General features: G+C 42.9%; 1 protein-coding gene across 1 annotated transcript in view; it reads left to right on the forward strand.

Annotated features, from left to right (window-relative positions):
- The window catches only part of LOC106573924 (paralemmin-1), a 68,218-nt gene extending 49,484 nt beyond the window's left edge, over positions 1-18,734 (forward strand). The window contains exons 4-8 of the mRNA XM_014149387.3: positions 690-811; positions 1,973-2,081; positions 7,340-7,361; positions 7,491-7,568; positions 15,710-18,734. Coding sequence (XP_014004862.1) covers positions 690-811; positions 1,973-2,081; positions 7,340-7,361; positions 7,491-7,568; positions 15,710-16,314 — 936 coding nt within the window. The 3' untranslated portion in view covers positions 16,315-18,734. The remainder of the gene's footprint in view (positions 1-689; positions 812-1,972; positions 2,082-7,339; positions 7,362-7,490; positions 7,569-15,709) is intronic.
- The last annotated feature ends 2,746 nt before the right edge of the window (positions 18,735-21,480 follow it).

A 21,480-nucleotide genomic window follows, 5' to 3' on the forward strand; every position in this document is an offset into this window, starting at 1 on the left:
CATAGACCACTTAAACTCGTACAACACTTCCACTCGCGGCTGGCCAAAAATAACTAACTGAAAGCCATGCCCCCACTAATCTACACCTCCACCCTGGGAAACAGAAATGTACCTTCACCATACCCCTTTTTTTGAGAGTGTGTGATGATTGTACCTTTATATTCAAAATATTGGTTACAAAAATGTTACGTTATATTCGGTTATGTACCCTAAAAGGTATCGACAGGTACATTGTGTGTTTTGATCTTTTTGTACCCGAGGGAAACAATACTGTACCCTAACCATACCCTTGTTTCTGTGAGTATATAGACTGATAAAGGGTCCGCTCTCCACAAAACAGTCCTAAAATGAAGCATTATAAGCTGAAAAATAAACAGTTGCTAATGTTATACCTAATGCACCTACACCTTATAGTTCATGAGCCAGAGATCAGGATATCTTTAAAAAACATCTGGGGGGACAATAGTGTCTCATTGTATTATTTTGCAAGGTCTCTGTCCTCTAGAAAAGGCACTCTTGTCAATGTAATTTTGCTTATGGGGCCAGAAATGTTTGACACTCCTGACTTACAGTTTCCAATGTGTTATCTCTTTCACACATTTTACCACGAAACACAACATTTCAACAAAAAGTAATTTGATATCAGACAGTCTGTGATTGATGTTCCTATGTTCTTCTGTCCTGTCCAGCAAAAGTCCCTGAGGGAAAAATGGTTGCTAGACGGAGCTGCTGGGTCGGAGCAGGACGAGGCCAAGAAACAGTTGGCGGAGGACGAGGCCAAGCTCAAGGGGATGGAGGAGAACATCATTAGGTACGTCTACAACCTAGGAACTACCTTTATATGTTTCTGGATTCACTCTATATCTTTAGTTCACCAGTCTTTAACCAGGCAAAAACTGCTCTTAACGTGGTCAAATCCTAATATCCTGTTCTCTCTATTTAATTTTTCCATGCCGGCTCTCTGGCAATGTGGCGCTGCACATTTGCTATGGTTGAGACCCTTTTGCAACATTTCTTTGAAACATTTTAATAAGACATAAGTTGTACTCTTAGCTGGAAAGGAGTATAGGCCTATCAGATGCTGCAAAGCACTCAATACCAGTTAGACAAAACTAGCCAGACTTAAGAGAGTGGGTGGGGGGGTAGGGGGAATGGTGGAGGCAGTAATGGGGGTGCTCACTGGTGGAGAGACGAACATAGACAACGTCTGGAACAGCACTCATCAATCTCTCCAGTACAAAAAGGAGACCCAGTAGCCAAGAGCCCCCCTCCCCCTTTCCACTCGCACCCCCTCCCTCCTCCATCCAACCATTTTCTTTCTCACTCATAGCAAAACAGTGTCATCAATCTTCTTCTCTGGCAGTCCATTTCGCTGATTAAATTCCTCCTGGCTGCTGCAGCCCAGTCCTGGCAGAACGCTGGCGCTGGCTGGCTGTATTGGGGCTCAGACTGGGGCAACACTGGCACTAAACTGTCACAACTCCCAATGAGCAACGGCAGCTAACAATGGCCGCTGTCAATGTCGGCGCTAGGGAGAATACAGAATGGGATAATGCTAAGGAGAAGCTATTGTCCCTATCTCAAATAAGCGCTTAATTCTGTTAGATAGGCCGTAGCCAGGAAGGCCCCAGTGAGGTTGTTTTGGTATTTAACAATATGAGGGCATTTAAAGGGATAGTTCATGGGTATTTCTCTTTGGCTCTGAGCAATTCATTTTAGATAAAAATATCAGTGTATCACCTTCCCAGGGGATGAGCTCTGTAGTTGGGTGTGATGGGTTGTATCTTCTGACTCTATAAAGCCCTCATTGTGTGCATCGTTACCCAAAATAACAAACATTTTAGATAGACTAGACATAAATCCAAAACTCCTTTGAAATACTACATCTGGCTTGGAACACATTGTCAAACTGTTCGTGTGCATCACTGACCATGTCTGTGTGTGAATGATCACGTTTATCCCTTTTCTGCAGACTGGAGCAGGAACTGGAGGAGCTGGAGACAGGCGTGTCGGTGACATCCACCAAAGAGAGTCTGACAGATGCAGCCAAGGTGGAGGAAGCCAAGACTGCCGACAACAAAGTGAGCCCCCCCACCCCCCACCCCTGAGGGCAGCTGGACATCGCAAGTCCACCGGACACTGACACACTATTAGAGACACGAGTATTTGCCTAGGGTGTGTGTGTGTGTGTGTGTGTGTGTGTGTGTGTGTGTGTGTGTGTGTGTGTGTGTGTGTGTGTGTGTGTGTGTGTGTGTGTGTGTGTGTGAGTGACTGAGTTGGGGGGCATGTTTGAAGTAGGGGGGTGGGAATCGAGGGAAGGGGGGGGGGGCCGGACTGCCAGAGCAAGCCTTGGGTCATAAATGAAAGCAAAAAGCTCTGTGTGTACAGTAACTGCCCTTGTGATGGACTGACAGTGACATGTCCACTTGAGCAAATGCCATCTCGATATTATGCCATCAGTAATATCATTAGTGACAGTCCGGATGGGCCCAGAGAGTCAGACACTGGGTCTGACAAGCAGTGTATGGGGAAGAGTTGTTGACGGGAGGGGGGCTCTTGCCCAAAGGGGAAGTTTATATTGACAGCACACAGTGGGCAGCTTTTAGCATGGGGGTTTCATAGCAACGGCTAGAAAAGATGCTCTGTCTCTTCTGTCTCCTTCTTGAACTCGTTGGCTCTTTCCTTCACGAATCAATATCCACTTCCTCAAACCATCCATGCTGGCACCGCTTTCCTCAAAGGGAAGGTTCTTATATAATGTGGCATCTCTTTCTACCTCAGTCGTTTTTCTTGCTTCCTTGTCGGACATTGTTTTTATGGCATACCTCAATGGAAAATACACTGCTCAAAAAAAGAAAGGGAACACTTAAACAACCCAATGTAACTCCAAGTCAATCACACTTCTGTGAAATCAAACTGTCCACTTAGGAAGCAACACTGATTGACAATAAATTTCACATGCTGTTGTGCAAATGGAATAGACAACAGGTGGAAATTATAGGCAATTAGCAAGACACCCCCAATAAAGGAGTGGTTCTGCAGGTGGGGACCACAGACCAGTTCTCAGTTCCTATGCTTCCTGGCTGATGTTTTGGTCACTTTTGAATGCTGGCGGTGCTTTCACTCTAGTGGTAGCATGAGACGGAGTCTACAACCCACACAAGTGGCTCAGGTAGTGCAGCTCATCCAGGATGGCACATCAATGCGAGCTGTGGCAAGAAGGTTTGCTGTGTCTGTCAGCGTAGGGTCCAGAGCATGGAGGCGCTACCAGGAGACAGGCCAGTACATGAGGAGACGTGGAGGAGGCCGTAGGAGGGCAACAACCCAGCAGCAGGACCGCTACCTCCGCCTTTGTCAAAGGAGGAGCTGGAGAAGCACTGCCAGAGCCCTGCAAAATGACCTCCAGCAGGCCACAAATGTGCATGTGTCTGCTCAAACGGTCAGAAACAAACTCCATGAGGGTGGTATGAGGGCCCTACGTCCACAGGTGGGGGTTGTGCTTACAGCCCAACACCGTGCAGGACGTTTGGCATTTGCCAGAGAACACCAAGATTGACAAATTCGCCACTGGCACCCTGTGCTCTTCACAGATGAAAGCAGGTTCACACTGAGCACGTGACAGACGTGACAGAGTCTGGAGATGCCGTGGAGAATGTTCTGCTGCCTGCAACATCCTCCAGCATGACCGGTTTGGCGGTGGGTCAGTCATGGTGTGGGGTGGCATTTCTTTGGGGGGCCGCACAGCCCTCCATGTGCTCGCCAGAGGTAGCCTGACTGCCATTAGGTACCGAGATGAGATCCTCAGACCCCTTGTGAGACCATATGCTGGTGCGGTTGGCCCTGGGTTCCTCCTAATGCAAGACAATGCTAGACCTCATGTGGCTGGAGTGTGTCAGCAGTTCCTGCAAGAGGAAGGCATTGATGCTATGGACTGGCCCGCCCGTTCCCCAGACCTGAATCCAATTGAGCACATCTGGGACATCATGTCTCGCTCCATCCACCAATGCCACGTTGCACCACAGACTGTCCAGGAGTTGGCGGATGCTTTAGTCCAGGTCTGGGAGGAGATCCCTCAGGAGACCATCCGCCACCTCATCAGGAGCATGCCCAGGTGTTGTAGGGAGGTCATACAGGCACGTGGAGGCCACACACACTACTGAGCCTCATTTTGACTTGTTTTAAGGACATTACATCAAAGTTGGATCAGCCTGTAGTGTGGTTTTCCGCTTTAATTTTGAGTGTGACTCCAAATCCAGACCTCCATGGGTTGATAAATTGGATTTCCATTGATTATTTTTGTGTGATTTTGTTGTCAGCACATTCAACTATGTAAAGAAAAAAGTATTTAATAAGATTTTTTATTTCATTCAGATCTAGGATGTGTTGTTTAAGTGTTCCCTTTATTTTTTTGAGCAGTATGTATTCCTTTCCTCAAACTAGGTTTTCAAAGAAATATGTTAAATATGTGACACAATGTTCATTCATTATGTAGCTATGGTTTTGAATAAGAGTGTCTCTTCAAGAAGCAAATCCAATACCTCAAAACTGTGGGGTGTCAGGAGAACTCAAGTGGCGCAGCGGTCACTGCATCCTAAGTGCTAGAGGTGTCACTACAGACCCTGGTTTGATTCCAGGCTGTATCACAACCAGCTGTGATTAGGAGTCCCATAGGGCGGTGCACAATTTGCCCAGTGTTTTCTGGGGTAGGCTGTCATTGTAAATAAGAATTTGTTCTTAACTTGCTCAAACATAATAACAAAATCTATATTGCTAAATTCATTGTTTTTGGAATTGCCAATTCTCCCTGACTGTCAAGCTTTTTTTTTTGTTAATAGTTCTCACAGATTATATGATAAAAAATATATTCTGTAGGTTCATTATCTTTTCACATACTGTATATCTGGTTTTAGTCATTTAAGTTTACACTGAAAGCTATCAGCTCAAAGTATCTAGACATTTCTAGACACATTATAGTTTTCTGGGTCAGGTGATGGTACCTTGCTAGAGCCGTCAGAGAAGCAAAGAGACATTTTTATACAAATTATTTCAGGGTTTTTTATGCCATTGAAATTCTTTCTGAAATTGAAATACATTTTCGGGATGGAAAAGCGCTAGTGAACTGAGCTCTAGAATTAAATGAATTGAGTCAAGTTTAGAGTAGAGGTGGAATCCCAAGCATATGTTTAGTGCAATTAAAACCTCTTCAGGATCGGTGTATCCCCTGCGGGACGGTTGAGCTTATGTAGGCTAATGCAATTAGCATGAGGTTGTAAGTAACAGGTAGCCTAGTGGACGGCAGGTAGCCTAGTGGACGGCAGGTAGCCTATAGCCTAGTGGACGGCAGGTAGCCTAGTGGACGGCAGGTAGCCTAGTGGACGGCAGGTAGCCTAGTGGACGGCAGGTAGCCTAGTGGACGGCAGGTAGCCTAGTGGTTGGAGTGTTGGACTAGTAACCAAAAGGTTGCAAGATGAAATCCCCAAGCTGACACAGATAAAAATCTGTCGTTCTACCCCTGAACAAGGCAGTTAACCCATTGTTCCTAGGCCATCATTGAAAATAAGAATTTGTTCTTAACTGACTTGCCTAGTTAAATAAATGTAAAATAAACAAGAACATTTCCCAGGACATAGACAGATCTGATATTGACTGAAATCTTAAATTCTTGTTAATCTAACTGCACTGTCCAATTTACAAAAACGATTACAGTGGAAGAATACCATGCTATTGTTTGAGGAGAGTGTATAGTTTTGAACATGAAAAGTTATTAATAAACAAATTAGGCACATCTGGGCGTTCTTGCTTAAAAATGTTGAACAGAAATGCAATGGTTCATTGGATCAGTCTAAAACTTTGCACATACACTGCTTCCATCTAGTGGCCAAAATCTAAATTGCATCTGGACTGGAATAATACATTATGGCCTTTCTCTTGCATTTCAAAGAGGATGGTACAAAAAAATACAAAATAATTGTTTTTTTTTTTCTTTGTATTTTCTTTTACCAGATCTAATGTGCTATATTCTCCTATATTCCTTTCACATTTCCACAAACTTCAATGTGTTTCCTTTCAAATGGTACCAAGAATATGCATATCCTTGCTTCAGGGCCTGAGCTACAGGCAGTTAGATTTGGGTATGTCATTTTAGGCGAAAATTGAAAAAAAGTGGCCGATCCTTAAGAGGTTTACCATTAGACCTTTACGTCAATCAAAGTATATTACCCTAAAATATGAATATTACTACAGTATGCATCCAATTTAAAAGTACTGCAATAAGAATACAATTATCAAAAGAGTGCATACCATAAGCCTTCAATGTAAGGTACATTTTCTTATCAAAGTCTGTAACATAGCATACACTGCAACTATGGCGATACAAGTATAGCCAGGAGATTGCAACGACAATGACTCAATAAACGGAGCAACTCAACTTCATGATATCCTATCTAGGGCGGAACCCGATTTCAATAACCCCCAGCGTTTAATTAGCGTCACCCTAGTGTCCAGAAACAATAGAAACGAAAGGCATACAGCTTCACACACATTACCTAATCTAATCAACACAACTCAATCGAAATAAATGTCCCGCTCCCGCTTTGAAATGAATACCGTCCAGCGAAACAGTTTAGTACCGCAACTCTGAAAAGAGAAATCCATAACGTATCCAATACAGTGTGTCATGTCAAAATGTACAGCTCTTTATGAGCTATTGAAATAATAAAAATGTGATAATTAAATTCATACAGTTACATTTATTTATGTCAACTCAAGTTGAATCAGCCTTCGCTCCTCTGAGGGCGCCAGTAACCCCGGGGCACCGGAGGAACGTCTCTGCCTGGATAAAGCTGCGGGCGTAGTTGTGCTTCACTCCTATGATGTGTAAACATATGGCCATCCATCCGGAGAATGCCATAAATTGTGATTGAATCATCATGCTGTGCCTTGGCACCAGAAAGTCACTGACACAAGGGTCACCCTCTCTCATTCTATACGCCCTACAACAGTTTACATGTTCACTAGCATATAAGCATGATTTGATACGGTATATTCTGTGTTTGATCATGTCTTTTCTTGGTTTGATCATGTCTTTTCTTGGTTTGATCATGTCTTTTCTGGGTTTGATCATTCGTTTTCTGGGTTTGATCATTCGTTTTCTGGGTTTGATCATTCGTTTTCGGGGGTTTGATCATTTGTTTTCTGGGTTTGATCATTCGTTTTCGGGGGTTTTATCATTTGTTTTCTGGGTTTGATCATGTCTTTTCTGGGTTTGATCATTTGTTTTCTGGGTTTGATGCTCTATGATGAATGGATTAAAATACTGTTTTCTCTCTCTCTCTCTCAGGCTCCTGCAGGCACTGTTCAAGGTAACACAACTCCATTCACATCTTATTCCTCACCTCTTTCTCCTCTTTTACAAGTCTGTTGTGTTTGTCTCTCTTTCTCCCTCCCTCTCTCGTTCTCACCCCACTTCCTTGTTCGGTGACCACTTATAGAGGCCAAGGAAGTGTGCAAAGGAAGCAACAGCCCTCGTCTGGACATGTCCGGAGGTGCATCAGATATAATGAGAACAGGTGAGTCTCGGTACCCTGTAGATCACATACTGAGACACACGTAGAGCGACATCTTAGCGAAATGCTTTGCCTCTAGATTCACTCTACATTATAATGTCATGCTAGCATATTAAGGTGATGTTATTCCTTTCAATGTAAAAAAATAAAATTGAGCAATATATTCCTGTTTCATTCAGGAATGTATTAACTGATTCGTAGTCAATTGAGACATTATTGACTGATTATATTAATCATATACTGTAAATTGCATCTGTGCAATCTTACATGCAATAGAGCCCATTTTTTCATAAATGGAAGACATCTCAATACGATTCCATTAGAGTCTTCTTTATCTGTCTTTGTCCCGAACCTGGGCACCTCTTCTGTGTTTGTCTCTTTCTCTCTCCCCCCTTTCCCTCTCTATCTCCATCTCTATTTCTCACCCCACTTCCTTGACTGCTTATAGAGGTCAAGGAAGTGCTCAAAGTGCACAACAGCCCTCATCTGGACATGTCCGGAGGTGCATCAGATATAATGAGAACAGGTGAGTCTCGGTATCCTGTAGATCACATACTGAGACACACTGTAGAGCGACATCTTAGAGAAATGCTGCTTTTTCACTCTCTTTTTCCTTTTTTTCCCAGTCTTGAACATACAGTACCAGTCAAAAGTTTGGACACACCTAGTCATGTAAGGGTGTTTCCTTATTTTTACTATTTTCTACATTGTAAAAAAAATTGTGAAGACATCAAAGCTATGAAATAACACATAGGGAATCATGTAGTAACCAAAAAAGTGTTAAAGAAATCTAAATATATTTTATATTTGAGATTCTTCAAAGTAGCCACCCTTTGCCTTGATCACAGCTTTGCACACTCTTGGCATTCTCTCAACCAGCTTCATGAGGAATGCTTTTCCAACAGTCTTGAAGGAGTTCCCACATATGCTGAGCACTTGTTGGCTGCTTTTCGGGTCCAACTCATCCCAAACCATCTCAATTGGGTTGAGGTCAAGTGATTGTGGAGGCCAAGTTATCTGATGCAGCACTCCATCACTCTCCTTCTTTTTCAAATAGCCCTTACACAGCCTGGAGGTGTGTTTTGGGTCATTGTCCCCCTAAACGCATTGCTGCAGAATGCTGTGGTACTGTAGCCATGCTGGTTAAGTGTGCTTTGAATTCTAAATAAATCACAGACAGTGGCACAAGAATAGCACCCCCACACCATCACACCTCCTCCTCCATGCTTCATGGTGTGAACCACACATGCGGAGATCATCCGTTCACCTACACTGCGTCTCACAAAGACAGCGGTTGGAACCAGAAATCTTAGATTTGGACTCATTGGTGTCCTTTAGTAGTGGTTTCTTTGCAGCAATACGACCATGAAGGCCTGAATCACGCTGTCTCCTCTGAACAGTTGATGTTGAGATGTGTCTGTTACTAGAACTCTGTGAAGCATTTATTTGGGCTGCAATCTGAGGTGCAGTTAACTCTAATGAACTTATCCTCTGCAGCAGAGGTAACTCTGGGTCTTCCTTCCCTGTGCCGGTCCTCGTGGGAGCCAGTTTCATCATAGCGCTTAATGGTTTTTGCGACTACGCTTGAAGAAACTTTTTTAAAGTTCTTGACATTTTCCTGATTGACTGACCTTTATGTCTTAAAGTAATGATGGACTGTCATTTCTCTTATTTGAGCTGTTCTTGCCATAATATGGACTTGGTCTTTTACCAAATAAGGCTATATTCTGTATACCACCCTACCTTGTCACAACACAACTGATTGGCTCAGACGCATTAAGAAGGAAAGAAATTCCACAAATTAACTTTTAACAAGGCACACCTATTAATTGAAATGCATTCCAGGTGACTAGCCTTCCCTGTAGCTCAGTTGGTAGAGCATGGTGTTTGCAACGCCAGGGTTGTGGGTTCAATTCCCACGGGGGGCCAGCACAGAAAACAATGTATGAAATTGTATGAAATGTATGCATTCACTACTGTAAATCGCTCTGGATAAGAACGTCTGCTAAATGACTAAAATGTAAATGTAAATGACTACTTCATGAAGCTGGTTGAGAGAATGCCAAGAGTGTGCAAAGCTGTCATCAAGGCAAAGGTTGGCTACTTTGAAGAATCTCAAATATACAAAAATGTTTGGTTACTACATGATTCTATATGTGTTATTTCATAGTTTTGATGTCTTCACTATTAATCTACAATGTAGAAAATAGTAAAAATAAAGAAAAACCCTTGACTGGTACCGTAGATGCCTCTTAACATAGATCTGAGTACAACATCTGATGTCAGCTTCATATAATTTAGTTTCATTCAGGATTTTTCTAATAAAAAACAGTGATTACCAAATAATCATTGACATTGATAGATATTACAGTGTTAGAGAATCTCACATTAACCCATAATCTAAATCTTAATTTTGCACAAAATGGCATTGGCACCCAACTGGATTGGGCACATAACAATTCAACAATCTATCATTTTTACATTTTTAGTAATTTAGCTGACGCTCTTATCCAGAGCGACTTAGATGAGCAATTAGTGTTAAGTGCCTTGCAAAAGGGGACATCAACAGATTGTTCACCTAGTCAGTTCGGGGATTCAAACCAGCACCCTTTTGATTATTGGCCCAATGCTCTTAACCACTAGGCTACCTGCTACATCAATATGTAACTCCTCAGTGGATCTCATTATCAACACAACCAGTTTGAATGGCCAGGCAATAGCTCCTTAATTGTGCTCTCAGTAGTATCGCATTTAATCTAACACGTCATCAAATCGTCATTTTGATGACAGTTTCATTGAATGACAGCAAAATAGCTGAATGCTTGGCAATTTACCCTACTGTCATACACAACACCTCAGTATAGCTCAGGATATTGTAATCACAGTTACAAATGGCTGGGGACAGCTTCATCTCCTCTCTAGGGGGCTTTTCAGCAGTATCACACTGGGGTCCTTGGCCCTCCTTCCTCCTCCTCCTTCTCCTTACATGTGGGCCTCTGTCCCCCTTAATCAAACATTGACTTTCATCAGCCTCACAGTAGCCCTGAAAGGAGAGAGAGGGTTTCCACTGAAGGGCTATACTCCACAGTGAGGGAGTGACTAATGAGTTATTTTACTTCTTGAGCCCAGGTCCCCATACATCTCCCACCTAGAGAACCCTTTCTGAGCAGGGGGGTGGAATGGGGCTACTTATTGTTTGGTTTCATCAACACCTGCTGGGATTAAATGCAAATTGCCGACGCTTTCCTGGATTGGTTTGGTAACATTTTGGTGTAATACGGCCATCATATAACAGCTAAATAACTATAAACTAAGAAAGGAACATAGTATGATCACCATACCCTATACATACCCCACTCCCTGCAGGGTCTCACGGGGAGTTGGGATATACCCCACTCCGTGCAGGGTCTCATGGGGAGTTGGGATATACCCCACTCCCTGCAGGGTCTCACTGCAGGGTCTCACGGGGAGTTGGGATATACCCCACTCCCTGCAGGGTCTCACGGGGAGTTGGGATATACCCCATTCCCTGCAGGGTCTCACTGCAGGGTCTCACGGGGAGTTGGGATATACCCCACCTGAATGTACTGTAGTACCTGAATGTGCTGTAGTGCCTGAATGTGCTGTAGTGCCTGAATGTACTGTAGTACCTGAATGTACTGTAGTATCTGTATGTGCTGTAGTGCCTGAATGTACTGTAGTACCTGAATGTGCTGTAGTACCTGAATGTGCTGTAGTGCCTGAATGTACTGTAGTATCTGTATGTGCTGTAGTGCCTGAATGTGCTGTAGTACCTGAATGTACTGTAGTACCTGAATGTACTGTAGTACCTGAATGTACTGTAGTGCCTGAATGTACTGTAGTGCCTGAATGTACTGTAGTACCTGAATGTGCTGTAGTGCCTGAATGTACTGTAGTACCTGAATGTACTGTAGTACCTGAATGTGCTGTAGTGCCTGAATGTACTGTAGTACCTGAATGTGCTGTAGTGCCTGCATGTGCTGTAGTGCCTGAATGTGCTGTATTGCCTGAATGTACTGTAGTACCTGAATGTACTCTAGTGCCTGAATTCACTATGTGAATTTGAATGTGTGGGTGGTAAGGTACATAGTCATGTGGGAGGAACTATTTTAATGACGGACCACTTGGGTATTTGATCACAGCTAAGTACTCATAGCTGAGTACTTAGGAAAAGACAAAATCAATGAGAATGCCATACAACATGTTGCATTCTCTGAAGTGATTTGGTATACTGTATTTCATGTCCTCTATTTGTTGTCACTCTCAGTCGTGTTTCTGTATTGTATTTTCCCCTAACATTTGTCTTCTGTCCTAATCTTCACAGTGATCAACTGTCTGTCTCTGTGTTTGTCTATCTGTTTGGGTGTGTGTATGAGTTTGTGTGAGTTTGTCTCTTTGCCTGCGTGTTGGTCTGTTCTTATTCATTCCTGTGGACATTCAATGTGATTTGTGACTAAAGGGGTTAAAACAAGTAGAGTAGTGCTTGTAAATAGATGGTATACTGAGTATTCAGTTCTCACAGTGGAGATACCCTATATGTAGTTATCATCAGACGATGCAATGTTGCCTAGGCAACGCAGCTCCGCCGTCGTCATGGCAGCGTTAGATTCACACACAGTGTGCACATCACATCAAATTATAGTGTTGCTTTCAAAAAAGCTAAAGTAGTTTCACAGTGTCAGCTGTGGCCTAATAGCATAACTATCCAAATGAATTTTGTACATGCTTTCTTTGAAGGAAAAAGGAAACCGCACACTGCTCTTGATAGTATCACTGATCTTTAATAAAGATACATACTATCAAGAGCAGTGTGCGGTTTCCTTTTTCCTTCATCTTGTTCAACTGTTACCATGCACCTGCAAAAAAGATTGCATGTTTTCTTTACAACCTGGTGTGCACGTAATTCAGCAAACATATGGCTCACCTTTTCCATCCAGTAGCTACCCCAGTCAAAGGAATATCATGAATTGTAGTTATGTTTACTTCATGTGTGTTGGTGTTACACGGGCATACTGATTGGTGGCTAGTGTTTATTTATTTATTTCATCTTTATTTAACCAGGTAGGCTAGTTGAGAACAAGTTCTCATTAGTGTAGACTGATTTAGTATGGCTTTTAGTGGAACATTGTAGCATTGTTGTGTAGAGTGGTTGTCTTTAAAAAAAAATAACAGTACAAACGATAGAGAGAAAGAGAGAGGCTATGTAGTGTGTAACATATAGATGTGTGTGTGTGTGTGTGTGTGTGTGTGTGTGTGTGTGTGTGTGTGTGTGTGTGTGTGTGTGTGTGTGTGTGTGTGTGTGTGTGTGTGTGTGTGTGTGTGTGTGTGTGTGTGTGTGTGTGTGTGTGTGTGTGTGGACAACTCTGCAGAGCCCTAACATCTCCTCTTGTTGACACCCAATGCACCCAGCGATGTACTCAGTAGAGATCACCGTTGAGAGGGACAATGTCACAGGCGAGACTAAGGTGTTGTCCACCAACACCCTACTGCCCATTAACCTCTCTGGGCAAGGGGTCAAGGTGTATGAGGATTACCAGAAAGGTGATTTCCCAACGTGATTTCAACAGCAAAAGGAGACACTCAGCTAAGACATGCACAGTGAATGCCTTTATGAGAAGTGTTAACAGCTATGACTCTATCACTAAATATTTTATGCGCAAGAACAAATTGATAACAGTAATATCACAACACGGTAAACGTTTTCTCTGAAGATTAAGATATTATCTTGGATAAGTCTACCTAAAATTATAGTTATTACAGACATTGCTTGTTTGATCGTAGCCAATTAAAGACATAGGCTACATCTTGTGGTTCAATAAACTTCATAATGTATTTTCACATTATATAAAAGCTTCTGTATACTCTGTCTCATATAATGATTGGCTTGAATCCACTCATTGACAGTAGATATTTTTTTACTTAATTTTACTTCTCGTGAAGAAAAAGAACTACATACAGATGTTGGATGTTAATTTGATCACCCTGTTGCAGGAGACCTTTCCAGCAATGCAGGAAATGTTTACATTTTTGTGTATTTCAGGCTTCTGAAGTTTGTCATTTCCACTTAGAAATTTAAGGCTTGATTTTCCCTTATGAAAATGTATTTACCCCTTCAAAAATGTATATTCATTACAATCCACATAATAATTTACATTTCCTGTTGATGCATTATTATTTTCCTGCTGTAGCAAACTGGCTCAAATTAAGATTCTACATCTGTAGTTAAGCATATTATGACAAAGTGTTGCAGGGTGACCAATAAATCCATCCCTACTTATAGATCTAGTTTTATGCCAATAACTCTGCTTCAATAGTTATATTTGTGAATGTGAACTTGGGCTATTATGTATTGGTTAAAAAAAAGTCTATACATTCAAAACCCGTTTCAAATGGTCCTGTTGGTCTCCCTGTAGCTGTTTTGGTTCAGCTGTTGGTATTGGGCATGACCCTTCGCTACTCCCCCCCCCCCAACACATCCCCACTGGTCGTCACACTTCTTTGGGAGTGCAGTGTCAGGTTTGGACCTCTAAAGCCAGTTTCCCAGACCCAGATTAAGCCTATTTGTGTACTAAAAAGCACTCTCAATGGAGATTCTCTATTGAGTATACTTGTAGTTCAGGAATAGGCTTCAATCTTGGTCTGGGAAACCAGCCCATAATGTTTTAGGTTGGTGATAGTGCCCTGAATGTCTGAAGAATGAACCCTCTGCTGCATAGCCACAAGTTAGTGTTGGTGTAAGGCGAGGCCAGACTGGCTCGTTGATTTTATCCATAGCTGTGATTTCCACTGCTTTCTCAATGGGAGTTGATGGTCAGCAGAGATGTCTATACAATTTCCATCCATTTTCACGGACCAAAAGTTCAGATGAGTTGAACATTTGATGGGCCGATGGATACATAACCATCCGTTTAGCCAATTAGAAAAGATGAGGCGTTTTAAGTCGAACACTCCACCCACGCACAGACCACAGACCAAAATGAATCTGTTTTAATTCGGTGTCCATTCTCCACGGATCAGTCTGGTCTCCTCCTGTATGCAGACTGCAGCTCTACTTTCTCTCCTAGTCATATCCATCCACCTCCTCCTGTATGGAGATTGTAGATCTACTCTCTCCTAGTCGTATCCAACCACCTCCTCCTGTATGGAGATTGTAGATCTACTCTCTCCCAGCCGTATCCATCCACCTCCTCCTGTATGGAGATTGTAGATCTACTCTCTCCTAGCCATATCCATCCACCTCCTCCTGTATGGAGATTGTAGATCTACTCTCTCCTAGTCGTATCCATCCACCTCCTCCTGTATGGAGATTGTAGATCTACTCTCTCCTAGCCATATCCATCCACCTCCTCCTGTATGGAGATTGTAGATCTACTCTCTCCTAGTCATATCCATCCACCTCCTCCTGTATGGAGATTGTAGATCTACTCTCTCCTAGTCGTATCCATCCACCTCCTCCTGTATGGAGATTGTAGATCTACTCTCTCCTAGTCGTATCCATCCACCTCCTCCTGTATGGAGATTGTAGATCTACTCTCTCCTAGTCGTATACATCCACCTCCTCCTGTATGGAGATTGTAGATCTACTCTCTCCTAGTCGTATCCATCCACCTCCCCCTGTATGGAGATTGTAGATCTACTCTCTCCTAGTCGTATCCATCCACTTCATATTATTGATTCTGCCTCCCAGACACAGACAACAAGCACTGGGCTCATGATGCAGCAGCTGTGGCATTGGCTTTGTTTCCCCCTGCACTCTTTCAGCTGCTCTCCTCCTCTCCTCTCCTCCTCGTCTGCTTTTCTCCCTCCCCTGTTTCTCTGTGATTTAACTGTTACTGCCATTACTGGTCAGCTTCAGTGCACTTCACTGTCCTGTGGTGGAGGTTTGTGGGGAAAAGGTATAGCCTTAAATAGTCTCCCTCTCTTTGTTTTGCAATGATCTAACATGACTGACATGGCTTTGGTCAGTCCAGTCATATCAGATCAGTGATGATTGCTTCACGGAAGGATGCATTTAAAAACAAATCGAACAGGGTCTAGTTCTCCAAGCTCTCATGAGTCTCTTCTGTTAGTGACACGTCTGTCGCTCTCCTTTCCCTCTCTCCATCTCTCTCTCTCTCTCGCAGTGGTACACGAGGTGAACGGGGAGAACGGGGTCCACCAGCTCAGCGCCAACGAGGTGGACGAGCTCATCCACAAAGCTGATGAGTCCATGATGAGTGACGCCATCACCGCCGGTGCCACCTTCACCGCCCCTGTCTTCCCCACCAATGCTGACTTGGCTGCCGAGCAGCAGACGACACCCAAGAAGGAGATCACAGGCATGGAGGCCAAGGCAGGTGGAGCTAGTCCCCAGCCAGGTGGAGGCGAGATGGAGGCCAGCGCCGAGAACCCCGTCACTATGGTGTTCATGGGCTACCAGAGTGTGGAGGACGAGACGGAGACCAACAAGGTGCTGGGCCTGGAGGGTACCGTCAAGGCCCAGCTGGTGGTCATCGAGGACGGTGAGGGCAAGAATGTGATGGTGGGGCACACCCCAGCCACCGTGACCGTCACCGAGGGAGGCGCCAAGGAAGAGCAGTCGCCCCCACCCAACGGCAGCGCCGCTGACCCCGCCAAGACCCCCCAGGAGACATCTTCCGCAAAGGAGAAAGGGGGTGAGCCAGAGGGGGGTGCCACTGAGCTCAACAACAAGGAGAAGCAGCCTTGCAAGTGCTGCACCATCATGTGAGCAACTGTTGTGTGGCTGAATTCTCCCCGGAACTTGACTTTTCAAGGAGAAATGACAAACCAACAACAACCATAACGTCATGAAAACCAACAAACCCCTCCCCCCGCCCTGAAAAAAAAGGCGTACATGTTCTTTATCTTCTGATAGCCGGCTGTTGTTTCCCGACTTCGTTTGAAGTATTTCATTATCATCTCATCATCTCCTTTCCTTCTTTTGACCTTTTTTATTATTTCAGGTTTGGTTGTGCCAAAGGGGAGCAATCCCTGCCTTCTCACACTTTGAGATTTCTGAGGGAGAGAGGAGATAGAAAAGGAAGGGTAGAAGAGAGAAAGAAAGAGGAAGGGGTTCGTTTACTCACCCAGCATTGTTTTAAATGACATCTCTTATTCACCACCATGAATTGTGTAATCTTAACTTTCTGTATGAAGGACAGATATATCTCTCTATATATCTATATATATACATTGTTTATTTTAAAGATATATTTATTTGACTTTTTATTTTTTGAAAATGGCCTCTGGAAAGTGTTTTTGACAGAAGCATGGTATTCATAGTTTTTTTTCTGTCCTGTGCTAGTGCATTTTAGATAAAAACGGGGACATGATTTTCTCAACACTTGGAATATTTATGTAAGTGAATTCTCTTGGATTTTGATTTCCAGAAAAAAAATGAAAAGTTACTTTGGAATGCTGAGACAGACACAATACTGATATATGGGTTGTCTGAGACAGACACAACACTGATATACGGGATGTCTGAGACAGACACAACACTGATATACGGGATGTCTGTGACAGACACAACACTGATATATGGGATGTCTGAGACAGACACAACACTGATATACGGGATGTCTGTGACAGACACAACACTGATATATGGGATGTCTGAGACAGACACAACACTGATATTTAGAAGTGACATGCAATGAGACATCAGTGATATTGATGACATCGAAGTACTGTGTGTGTGTGTGTGTATGAGCATGCATGAGTGTGTGTGTGTGTTGGATTAAAATGACCTCATTAGTCCTTATATCATCCTACACTACATTAGCCACAATCCCCATCACCTATTTTCTTTCTGGAAGAAAAAACTATCCCTGATTTCCCTGCAACCAAATCAACTACACTAGTTCGACAACACTAGTAATGAATTGAATAACATGTGTGAAGGTCATTCATACCGAAGCTTGAGACTGATGAAATGAATGCCCCTCTGTAAGGCTTGATGTTTGTGTGAGTCACCCCCACTTAACTACATTACCCAGAATACCACTGCCCCTTTAATATAAATAATGTTGCTTACAGCTGCCTTTGTGATAACACTAACTACTTTTCATTAACTCATTGACATAATCCTGGTTCCTGATGTTATGACCTAGCAACTAACAGCTGGGTTTTGAAATAATAGTCGGCGTGGACAGGCCCTTCCAATGTCCCGAAGATTTTCGGCTGGATATTAACTACTGTGGAATTGGTGCATAGAGCAAAATCTGTTGTTTTAAACGGCAGCGCATATCCTACCAAACTGTGTTGCAAATACTGCAAGAATTTGCTCCATTCAGACATTGAGGATGAGTGCCATGTGGATGGGGGTCGGGGGTCATATATTTCCCTCAGAGTCTGTGTGGGAGGAGATTCATTATAAGAGTACTTGGTTTCCTGTTTTCCTGTTTGAACTCTACTGTCAGGCCTTGGTTTTGTCATTTGTCAACGAAACCAAAGAAAACAGTTCAAGTAGGCCTACTTTTCATTGTGTATCTATCACAGGAGGTTGGTGGCACCTTAGTTGGAGAGGACGGGCTTGTGGTAATGCCTGGAGCGGAATCAGTGGAATGGTATCAAATACACCACACACGTGGTTTCCATGTGTTTGATATGATTCCATTTGCTCCGTTCCAGACATTATTATGAGCCGTCCTCCCCTCTGCAACCTCACTGGTATCTATCTATCAACATGTGAGGCAAAAAGCAGGGAATTTCAACGTCAACATTCCAAGAAGTTTTCAGAATCCTTTCCTACGCTCCTCTGAGTGGTCAATTTTGCTCCAAATTTGGTGTTGCAATTATTTGTCAATTTTTTTTTCTTTTCAGAGAACAATAGATGTTTTTGCAGTGTGGCTACATTTGAACAGCTGTGTTTTACTTTCCCTTGGCTTGTGTGTGTTTCTTAGCTGCAGCTATAGCATTCTTTACATCTTACTTATTTCTGCCATTTTGGAGCCAAATTTCCAGCTGAGCTGAGGGTCATGTTATCATTGTCCAGTGTATTTTTCCCAGTGGTGAGTTGAGTCGGTTGAGTTGGATTAGGTAAACTAGGAGAGATCTTTTCAACCAACTCACTGACACGCTCATATGTAACCCTGGTCCATGTATTATTATTTGCATCCGAAATAAAACAAACATTTTGTTTTCAAAGATGGTCTGCATTATCTTGAAGTGAGTCCAAGAAGTGAGCTCTCTTTAGCCAGAGGTTGGCCAGCTTTGCATAATGTTTGCCTATTCCTCTTTTAATATTGTTCCATGTGTATTTATACCTTCCCATTGATATTTATAGAGCTCTATATGTTATTTAAAGGGTTAATGTCTTTGTGAGGGTTCAAATGAAGAACATGATGGAGAATAGATAAAAAATAACCAGGTCTGATAAGCCTTGTCAACATGATGCTGGAGAATCCATTGCACTGCAGAAAGAAACCAAATGGAACATCTATGCATTTCAATTTGATCATGTAAAATATATCATGAAATAATATACTTTACCAATCCCCTTCAATCCCACTTCCTCATGCGCATTCAAAAGGGCAGGGCAATCATTGATAGGCCGACACATCCTCCAATATGCTGCTCAGCATCCAGCAAGGAGCATAAAAAGCTGACAGTGAAATGTGCGTTACTCTATAAGAGTGGTCCCAACCTTTCTCGGTTACTGTACCACCAACTAAATGTTGTTCTGCCCAGAGTACCCCTGAAGTACCCCCTCGTGTGCATTTTACCAGTAGGCCTATGGTCTCATGAGTCTTCTGAAGTATCCTCTGTGGATAGGCCAAGTACCTCCAGGGGTCCTAGTACCTCTGGTTGGGAATCACTGCTCTATAGGACAGTCACACTATCTGTAGTGTTGGTCTAGAATACGTTCGATAAAAAACACTGACTTCGAATTCGCTTAGGCATTGCTGAAGACCAGTCCTCGTCGAATAATATTCCCACACTGCTGGATCCAAATCTATGCAAGAACTCCCATTCATGAAAGCTGCCAACGTTAGCATCAGCAAAATCATCATATAGCTATAGCATTGAGGACTAGCAGCAGCACTGATAAGAGCCTTTTAGTTCATCAGTATATCACAAAGGCCAAGCATTAAACCATGGCCCATCCTTTCCTTTGCATAAGATTATGCCTTTTTATTTCCTAAATATCTGCTTGCTAACAGTTTACGACATATATATATATGTGTGTGTGGCTCAGCCTTAGTAGCTGTTAGCATAGATTTGGTTAGTACATTTCAATATGAAAGGTGGAAAGAAGATTTCATATGTTGTCACTGCCAACATGGCAGCAGATCACATGTTGGGATGGATATGTGGGTTGTGGGTTTTTGTGGTGCTAAATCATTGATACTGTTATATCTGACAGCCGAAGTTTAGATATTATTTCAGATAGAATTTTCTGCAGTTTGTGTTTCAAGAAAGTCACTGATATTTATATTTGCAATAGGAAATAGTGTAAGCAAGAGTCATTTTCTAGACCCACCTCAACAAGGAAGTGTTTAATCAGTTAAATTCCAAGCTTATTTGAAGCAACAACTAGGTGTTCTGTTTTTAAAGATTTTCTTTCAGGATAACACGCAACATTCATCTCAAAACTGATAAACATGAAGTCATACATCTCTTTGTTCTAACACAAACATACTGTACAAATGCACTTACTGTAGGGTGGTCAAACTGAAACCCATAGTGTTCCTTAAAAAAGGACTTGCATAACACCTTCATAACATTTCTTTAGAGGAAAGAATTACTTGGCACCTTGAGAGTGACTTGGAAAGCAACATGACACAGTGTTAATTTTGTCTGTTCTATTCACACCGTTCATTTTGCTGCCTTCAACAACTTTGAGCTTCAAGGTTAACGAACGTCAATGTCAATGAAGGATAATGAATGCCAATTATGTTCTTATGAAGGGTAATGATTGCATGGACATCTCCACTAAAGTGCTGATCCATCCTAACCTACTGAGCAGTGGGTGGAATTTACTCTTAATCACTGATGCAGGGTCAGATTTGATTTATCCCTAATGGCTAAGGTTAGGATTGGGGGATAGGTAATCCCCCAGATCCTAGATCTGTGGTGAAGGGTGACTCAAGCTCATTTTGAATACCCAATACTTCTCCTTCCTCGGTCCCTCCCTCTTGCTGAGCTTGGTGTAGCAGAAGTGAGGCTTGTCGCCCCTGGCAACCCCAGCCCCTCCCACTGTCTGCACTGCCAGCGCCATGGTTACCTCATGACTCTTGCTCTGCAACAGCGCCCCCTGTTGGTTCTTATCAATATTTACATTCCATTTCCGACTTCTCTCTCTCTACACACCCCCAATGCCTTGTAGCCTGGCCCCTGGTCAGGCATCTTTTTTGTAAATGTATATATAAATAGCAACATATAAATGTCTGTCGCTCTCTCGTCCTCTTGTGTAGACTCCTAGATCTCTGTGTTCATGGCAGTCAGTCAGTGAAGGGCCCAGGTAATAGAGTGGCTGTCAACACACTGCTGCTCTTCTTATGCTTTGTAGTTGCGAAGATCTGCTTTCTCACAAACTGCAACGTGCTATAGAGGAAACGACAAATAAAAATGTGACGTGCTTCAATGGTCTCTCTCGGTCTCTGTTTTGTTTCTGCGTTTTCTCCCTCCATCTTGAAATGTGTTGTCTCCTTAGTCAATACAGATGAAGGTGGGTGCTGGTGTGAGTGTGTGTTTGTTCATGTGTGTGTCTTTAGCCTCAGTTCTTAGTCTAAAGTTGTAAGGCTCTCGAAGGCCTGCATTGTGAAAACCTCACAGTTCTTTCCTATGAACAAAGGTCCTGTCCACCTATCCACCAAAATGAAATGTTTTACACTGCTAATCTAGGACCTGCTGCAACATTGTTACAGCCATTGTCATTGACACAGTAACC

The sequence above is a fragment of the Salmo salar genome, chromosome 16, assembly GCF_965601325.2.
Source record: "Salmo salar chromosome 16, fSalSal1, whole genome shotgun sequence".
Taxonomy (NCBI): domain Eukaryota; kingdom Metazoa; phylum Chordata; class Actinopteri; order Salmoniformes; family Salmonidae; genus Salmo; species Salmo salar.